General features: G+C 42.1%; 2 protein-coding genes across 2 annotated transcripts; both read left to right on the top strand.

The window, feature by feature from the left end:
* Window positions 1–2,237: 2,237 nt before the first annotated feature.
* LOC127756414 (cationic amino acid transporter 1-like) lies at window positions 2,238–4,457 on the top strand. The gene is made up of 2 exons (XM_052281748.1): window positions 2,238–2,532; window positions 3,869–4,457. Exons 1-2 carry the CDS (start codon window positions 2,238–2,240, stop codon window positions 4,228–4,230), a joined length of 657 nt encoding a protein of 218 aa, XP_052137708.1. The 3' UTR covers window positions 4,231–4,457.
* LOC127756413 (cationic amino acid transporter 1-like) lies at window positions 4,375–5,540 on the top strand (the record flags this gene model as incomplete). Its single annotated transcript, XM_052281747.1, has 2 exons — window positions 4,375–5,448; window positions 5,529–5,540. Coding segments are annotated over 2 exons (1,086 nt in total), but the record flags the coding sequence as incomplete, so codon positions are not given.
* Window positions 5,541–8,690: the final 3,150 nt, after the last annotated feature.

Below are 8,690 nucleotides of genomic sequence, written 5' to 3'. Positions count from 1 at the left end.
GAAGTGTTTAGAGAGTGAGAAAGAGAAAAGATGCCTCACTTCATGACCGCAGAAACCATATATATTAAGCACTACAATGCCAACTTGGGGGTACGTAACGTATTATTGGCACAAAGCTATGACCCTTTCTTCCTAAGCCCAAAATCCTTGGACAGAAAAGAACGATGAGCCCAAATATACTTCGGTGCAGTACTTGTTTTTAGAGTGGGCTACAATACATTGTCAAATTACTGTTATACAATTTAAATTTAAAATGTGTTTTGTACAAAGGGAAATGCCACTTATGAGCCATTTTCAGTGGGTCAATAGTAAAGCGGTCCAAAAAACTGTTTAAACTAATAATGGATCTGACGAAATAGTTCAAGGGTGACTAGAAAATTCTCTATGTTTGTGTTAGCCCATAGCATACATGTCCAGTGAGATCACAAGTGAATGCTTGTTACTAAATTGAAAATAAAAGGAGAAAATAATAATGGAAAAGTATGGTTCATGTGTGTCAATAAGGTGTCAACGGCCTTGTGCTCGGTCGGAAGAGCATACAAAGGGGATATGCATGGGATGGAGGTGAAATTCCATGCTCACCTAATCACTTTTTGGTGGTCGGTTCGAATCCGGCAGGCCGTCATATGCATGGCTATATTTATGTCATTGCTAATTCTGATTTGTTATTATTTTTTCAAAGTTATCCGTAGGTTATAGTTAGGTCAATAGCATTCGGATAGCTCATTTTTTATTCTTTTTGGCGACAAAGGACATGTGTAAGTAGGAGTATTACTCATTTCATCCCAAGATATAAGATATTTTGATTGGATATAATACATGATAGTACTACGAATCTTCACAGAAATCGAACCAAAATCTCTTATGTTTTGAAAGGATGGACTAGTCAATAGTCGTCGTTATTGTTTCAACAAAAAAGAAGTCTATATAATTCATGCAATTTTTGTGCTTTTGTCTTGTGAAGATGTATTGTAAAGACAGTCGAAAAAGAAGGAAAAATAAGTTGCACGTTACCAAAGCAGTTCTCTTTTTGTTGTATGCAAGTGTAGCGAGGCCTTGTGCAAACAGTCCGTGCATACAAGGCTTGGTTTTCTACGACTTTCAGCAATGTTAACTTGGAGTCAAGTTTAGACCGCATTGTGCACACAGCTACACTGCAATATTTTTGTTTCTCCGGCTGATTCCTGTATCTCCACTGTGTGCTCTTTCTAAGGACATAGAAGTAGAACTATTCCATTCAGTTCGTAAACGGTTCGATTTTCACATAATCATTCTATATATAAATTCCTTATAAAGAACTATATATTAAATATATTTTACAACTTTTTAATTCTAGTTAATTTATCCGTTTGTGTCGTTGAATAGTTATCACAAAATGATTCAGCTATTCCCAAAAAAAGGCTGAATCATTGTAGTGAAATTTTCGTATATTATATGAGCGAAATCCAGTTTTTCAAATATAATCCTTGATAATATAATCCTCGATTAAGGCCATGTTTAAATTTCAAATTTTCTGTCACATCGAACTTTTCTACATATACAAACTTCCAATTTTTCCGTCACATCATTTCAATTTCTTCCAACTTTTAATTTTAGCGTGGAACTAAACACAGCCTAAAAACCTTCTGTTTTTCAAATATTGGCCGTGCCGTGTGGCTTCTCCCACAAACTGCTTACTAATTTTGTACCCGTCTTCCCCTCGTAATTAACCCAAAATAAAATAAAAACAAACAAAAAAGGAAACTGATGCAACCGCCCGGTGCCAGAATCTGCTAGCCTGTCTCGTCTGTGCTGTTTTACAGCTGCGAACGGTGGGCCCAGGGAATATTCAATATTCACCCCAGCACGAATCTTGACGCCCAACAGATTCACCACAGACTTGACCTGGAATCAAGGCAGGTGCAGATCTGAATCGGACGGCCGAGATTCCCTCCGGGGCTGTGTGTGGACTGGTATCAGGCAGACGAAGATTCCTGACCGTCGGATCTGAATCGAACGGCCGAGATTCCCGCAGGTAAACCCCCCTCCCTACTCATCAGCTATATATACGCACACTCGCAGCCGCGATCTCGCTGGCTAAACCTAGGCGCAGGCGCGCAGCTACCTTCCTCTGAAATGGCAGCCATGGCGGAGGCGGTGGCCGGCGGCGAGGGGGGTGCTGCGGCGGCGGGGGAGGCGGCGGGGGGTTGTTCCCGGAGGAGTCGTTCGCGAGCTGGGGCGCGTACGGGAGGGCGCTGATGGAGACGGGGCCGCGGCTGGTGGAGCGGGCGACGGCGAGGTCGGCGGCGGCGGTGGAGGTGAACGAGGTGAGGGGGCGGAGCGGCGCGGAGATGAAGAGGAACCTGACGTGGTGGGACCTCGCCTGGTTCGGCGTCGGCGCCGTCATCGGCGCCGGCATCTTCGTGCTCACGGGGCAGGAGGCCAGGGACGCCGCCGGCCCCGCCGTCGTGCTCTCCTACGCCGTCTCCGGCGTCTCCGCCATGCTCTCCGTCTTGTGCTACACCGAGTTCGCCATCGAGATCCCCGACGCCGGTCAGTGATATGATCATCTCCGCCTCTGCATGCAATGACGTCACCATTTCTGGATGATTATGCCTTAATTATACGACGTTGATTAATACACTATGTAATATCCGATTTAGTATTCATGTTTAATCTGGTCAGGAATACGTCCTGGTGGTGGTGAATATTCAAACAGAATAAAGGAGATTGATGAATTAATTAGGGCCTTTTTAGAACGTGATCGATACTCTCTCTCACATGCACTGCTTCTGTAGGCCATTAATTAATCGAATTAATTCTCATCAAACTTTCTAATTATCAGATTTTTTTTTTGTGTTTTATCCTTGGGGAGATAAGGAAATTATGATAATACTATATATTTTAAGGTGGCATGCATCTGAGTATAAAAAAGAATGCTAGATCACAAGTAAACACTAAAACATTTTTTTATATAAAGAACAACTTTTTTATGTGAGAAACTAAATTAATTATATTACTCCGTCCATCTCAAAATATAAGCATTTTGGGACTTTAACACAATTTTTGAGATAATATTTTGACCAACAATATCTATAAAAACAAGGGTGAATAGCTAATTTAGTCCCTCAAGTTTTACCGAAGGCTCAATTTAGTCCTTCACGTTTCATTTTGTCCACATAGCTCCTTTAAATATTTGCTTTGGCTTGAAATCATCCTTGGACCCACTTAATATGCCTTATAGCTATTTCTAGTCAATATTTCTATTAGAAAATGTCCCTTTTGCCCTTAATTTGTATACAACTATAAACCCAAGATGAATAAACAACATTACAAATGTACTTTCCATTATTTCAACATGTGCACATAAAACTTAAGCAATTACTATCGTATACACTTGCTAGGACATAATTTATTTTTGTTTTATATAATTTACTAATTTACTATGCATTATCTATAAAAAAAATTCAAGCATGCAATTTTCTCTTATATATGTGAATGATGAGGGGGTATAAGTGTCATTTATCGAGAGAATTGTTGGTTATTAATAAGTTTGAACTAAAATAAAAACTTGAAGGACTAATATGGATAAATTGAAACATCAGGGACTAAACTGAGCCTCAGATAATACTTGGAGGACCACCTTAGCTAGTCGCCCTAAAAACAATATGTTTTAGATGAAAATGGTTGCACAATATGATAATTTTTTAATGATAAATTTAGTAACATTAATTTTACATGATTGATCTTTTTTTATTATTAATAGTTAAAGTTAAAAATATTTGACTTAGTATTATCCTAATAACGCTTATATTTTGGAAATGGATGGAGTAATTTATTGACACACGATGTGTGTATACTATATCACTGTGTCACATACGTTTGACAGGTGGGTCGTTCGCTTACCTGCGAGTGGAGCTGGGCGACTTCGTGGCGTTCATCGCCGCCGGCAACATCCTCCTCGAGTACTGCATCGGCGGCACGGCGGTGGCGCGCGCGTGGACGTCCTACTTCGCCACCCTCCTCAACCACCGCCCCAACGACTTCCGCATCCACGCCGCCTCCCTCGCCGCCGACTACTCCCGCCTCGACCCCATCGTCGTCGCCGTCATCGCCGTCCTCAGCACCAAGGCCTCCTCCCGCTTCAACTACGCCCTCTCCATCGCCCACCTCGCCGTCCTCGTCTTCATCGTCGCCGCCGGCCTCTCAAGGTGGGGGTGCAAGAGGGTTTACCCGCGAACCTGTTTATAGACAAAAACAGTGTAACCCGTCGATTGAACTAGCGGGTTAATTATGAATTTGACTTATAAATAGATTTATAAATTGATCCACTTATATATTTAGGTCCGGTTATATTTAATGCGGCAAGCCAGACCGCGACGCGAAAACCCATAAATTATTATTTATTTAAACTCGCGGGTCGGGCCCCCTTGCACCCCTATCTCCAGGGCCAGGCTCTCCAACCTCACCGCCGACTTCGCCCCCTTCGGCTTCCGCGGCGTGTTCGCGGCGTCGGCGGTGCTCTTCTTCGCGTACGTGGGGTTCGACGCCGTCAGCACCATGGCGGAGGAGACCCGGGACCCGGCGAGGGACATCCCCGCGGGGCTCGTCGGCGCCATGGCGGTCACCACGGCGGCGTACTGCGCCCTCGCCGCCACGCTCTGCCTCATGCAGCCCTACCGCGAGATCGACCCCGACGCGCCCTTCTCCGTCGCGTTCTCCGCCGCCGGCATGGGGTGGGCAAGGTACGTGGTGGCGTTCGGCGCGCTCAAGGGGATGACCACCGTGCTGCTCGTCAGCGCCGTTGGGCAGGCGAGGTACCTGACGCACATCGCGAGGGCGCACATGGCGCCGCCGTGCCTCGCCCGGGTGCACCCGAGGCTGGGGACGCCGGTGAACGCCACGGTGGCCATGCTCGCCGCGACGGCGGCCATCGCGCTGTTCACCGACCTCGGCGTCCTCGCCAACCTCCTCTCCATCTCCACGCTCTTCATCTTCATGCTCGTCGCCGTCGCGCTGCTCGTCCGCCGCTACTACGCCACCGGCGAGACGGCGCGCGGAGACCGGAACAGGCTCGCCGGCTGCCTCGCCGTGATCGTGGCTTCGTCGGTCGCGACGGCGGCGTACTGGGGGCTGGGCGGCGACGGCGGCGGGTGGGCGGCGTACGCGGTGGCCGTGCCGGCGTGGCTCGCGGCGACGCTGTTCCTGCAGCTGAGGGTGCCGATGGCGAGGACGCCGGAGAAGTGGGGGGTGCCGCTGGTGCCATGGCTGCCGTCGGCGTCCATCTTCATCAACATCTTCCTCCTCGGCTCCATCGACGGCAGGTCGTTCATGCGGTTCGGGGTCTGGACGGCGGCGCTGCTCGCCTACTACTTCTTCTTCGGCCTCCACGCCTCCTACGACACCGCCAAGGCGCTCGCCGCCGAGGTCGCCGCCGGCAAGGTGGAGGAAGGCGGCAGCAAGCCGGCGGTCGGCGGCGCCGCCGGCAACTGAAAAAAAAAAAAGTTACTATTATACTATTACTATCCACTGAAGTTATTTATGTGTAGATAGAGAATTAGTAATATTTGCATTGTCATTGTTAATTATCATCGGGATTGCTAAAATTATGGCGCTACATTTTTTTACTTTCAGTTGTTTTTTTTCCCTCGTGTGATTGTCATCTCTCCTGTATGTAAATATGATCTATCCCATTATCTTTTGCGGTTGGTTTTATAGTTTAATAGTAGTAATTTATGTCATCATGTGGCAAATTGTGGAGTGATTTATCCTTTTCCTTTAGTTTATGTTCATAAGTAATTTCATCCAAATTAAATATCCTGGTCTAAAAGCTGTGTTCGGCAATACTATCACATTGAGTAGAAAGCTCCCTCGTTATCTGCACGTACGCTTTCTAACTTTTAAATGGTAAAATTATTTTAAAACACATATTAATTAATTATTCAAATTTAAAGTAATTAATAATTAATTAATAATAAGCTAATGCCTAGCTTATCCAGTTTTACATATCTTCTCCTTTCTCCTCTTACTCTAACGTAGGCACGTAGCACTGTAGCAGAAGAATTCGCATTGGTCATATTTAGGGGGGAATCGTGAGACGAATCTTCTGAGCCTAATTAGTCCATGATTAGTTATAAGTGCTATAGTAACCCACATATGCTAATGACGGATTAATTATGCTCAAAATATTCGACTCGTGCTTTTCAGGCGAGTTATGAAATTATTTTTTTCATTCGTATCCGAAAAGCCATTCCGACATCCGGTCAAATATCCGATGTAACACCTAAAAATTCTCTTTTCGTGAACTAAACAGGCCATAAATGAAAAGGAGAAATTTGTGCTATTGGAATTTGGACCTGACGAGATTACGAGATGAAGAAACTGGACTTTTGTTGTGATAGCCTATTTGACCACATTTTTCTCTGATGTGCCGTAGAGTTGACCAAATTTTGTTATTGGGCCTCCAGGTTAGGTTTTGATCCTGCCGGGGCCTCAATGATGGGCCATACAGTTCATGGGCTCGTTATAATGGGCCAAGATGTTTGTAGACAGATGCTGAGCTTGAACTGTTCCTTTCTTCTTTTTATTTTTTATTTTTTAAAAACAGCTTGAACTGTTTCAGGCTTGTGGTTTGTTTGATACTCTTTTTCTGGCAGAAGCTTTATTTCCAACTAGTTGTTTACCACTTTACCCACGCGCTTTGCGGCTGGTTAAATTGAAGATAGTCGCAATAATATTATGTTGCAGCTTTATTATTATTATTATTATTATTATTATTATTATTATTATTATTATTATTATTATTATTATTATTATTATTATTATTATTATTATTATGTTGCAAATCCTTGCATACCCTACTAGTAACAGATAACATAGAATGTGAGATACTTTTAGACAATAGAAACGTATTACATCCACGACAGCATACCGCCAATAAGTTTATTTGACTGTAAATACAGGAAATATGATGACCGGGAACCCTTGTCATTGCATGCAATAAAATTAGCAAGAACCAATTCAAGGAATATAACTAGCTCAGTTTCTTTTTCATAATTCAGGTCCCATCGTATTGTAGAAATCTAATTTTTATGTGGAAATCGAGGTTAACCAGACTCTCGGTTTGGATAAGAAAAAGACAGTGTTGGGTTAAATCCTCGTTCTTTTTTTCCCCCCTAAGAGAAGGCCCTTTACCCCCTTTTTTTTTTATATATTGATAGAGAAGGTCGTTCTCGTTCTTGGAATTATATGGTGGATTGTTGGGTCACATAGTGCGTAGCTACTCTGCTGGAAGCTTGTGAGACTCTGTGTTGCGTGTAGTTAACGGTATGGTTTTGTAAAATTTTAGAACCGTGATACTCATATATCAAAAAATTTATGATTTTATACAACTTAGACTATAAATAGATCCAAATATTTACTAATCTCAGTTTATTTTTCACACATCCTACTATCCCACACATGCCAATAAAAAAACAAAATACACATATTTTATCAAATCCCGATACAAATATTTCTCACTTTATGTACTCCCAGTAATTATTTTTTACTTTCACAAACCCCGATGCAATGATTGCGGTAAAATCTCTCTTTGTCCTATAATAAGTTCAAGCCTGGTTTAGTTTCCCAATTATTTTTCCAAAAATATCTTATCGAATCTTTGGACACATGCATATAGCATTAATATAGATTAAAAGAAACTAATTTCACAGTTAGGGGGGAAATCGCGAGACAAACCGTTTGAGCCTAATTAGTCCATGATTAGCATAAATGCTATAGTAACCCACATGTGGTAATGACGGATTAATTAGGCTCAAAAGATTCGTCTCGCGGTTTCCAGGCGAGTTATGAAATTAGTTTTTCATTCGTGTCCAAAAACCCCTTCTGATATCCGGCCAAATATCCGATGTAACATCTAAAAAAATTTCTTTCCACGAACTAAACAGGCCCTCAATTTAGCTCCTTACATTTGTGCCGACACAAGTTCATTTTTAGAGTAATTATTGCATCAGAGTTTATAAAAATATGGAATATATTAAGAGTAGATAAAGTGAAAAATAGTTACATTGAGATTTGATAATTAAAGTATGTATTTTATAGTCTTTTTGATTTTGTATTGGTATGTGTGAGATATATGAAAAATAAATTTATTTTGAGACGGAGGCGGTACTCGCTCCATTCCACATTATAAGTTATTTTCGTCTTTCTATCCCTCGTGTAGATTAACTATAAATTTGGACGCATATATGAAGCACACACATAAATTCATGCATGAATCTATTAAAAACCCAAAACGTCTTGTAGTGTGGAACAAATAAAAAAAGCATTGAATAATAAAACGATAAATATGACCAAAATTTACTCCCTTCGACTTATTTTAAGTGCGGTTGTGGGGGGTTTATGTCCAACGTTTGACTGCCGTCCCGTCTTATTTGAAAAAATTAAAAAGATAAGTTATATATAAAATACTATTAATGTTTATTATCTAATAATAATAATAATATTATTATTAATCATAAAAAAATTCAAATAAGGCGGATCGTCAAACGTTGGACATAGAAACCCACAACTACACTTAGAATGAACGGGGAGTATAATTTACTTATTATAATGATATAAATATATTTAGTAATAGTGAATTATGGGCCATTTTGACGGTTTCAAGTCATGAACAGTAGTAGTGACGTTAGGCAGGAGAGGGTGAGGTGTGC

Source organism: Oryza glaberrima, chromosome 12 (assembly GCF_000147395.1).
Source record: "Oryza glaberrima chromosome 12, OglaRS2, whole genome shotgun sequence".
Lineage (NCBI taxonomy): Eukaryota > Viridiplantae > Streptophyta > Magnoliopsida > Poales > Poaceae > Oryza > Oryza glaberrima.
The sequence above is the reverse complement of the archived record's forward strand: the minus strand, read 5'-3'. Positions and strand labels throughout refer to the sequence as shown.

Coding starts and splice junctions, on each gene's coding strand:
- LOC127756414 (XM_052281748.1), top strand. CDS start 2,238: ATGGAGACGGGGCCGCGGCTGGTGGAGCGGGCGACGGCGAGGTCGGCG. Junction 2,533..3,868: donor CATCGAGATCCCCGACGCCG/GTCAGTGATATG, acceptor TACGTTTGACAG/GTGGGTCGTTCGCTTACCTG.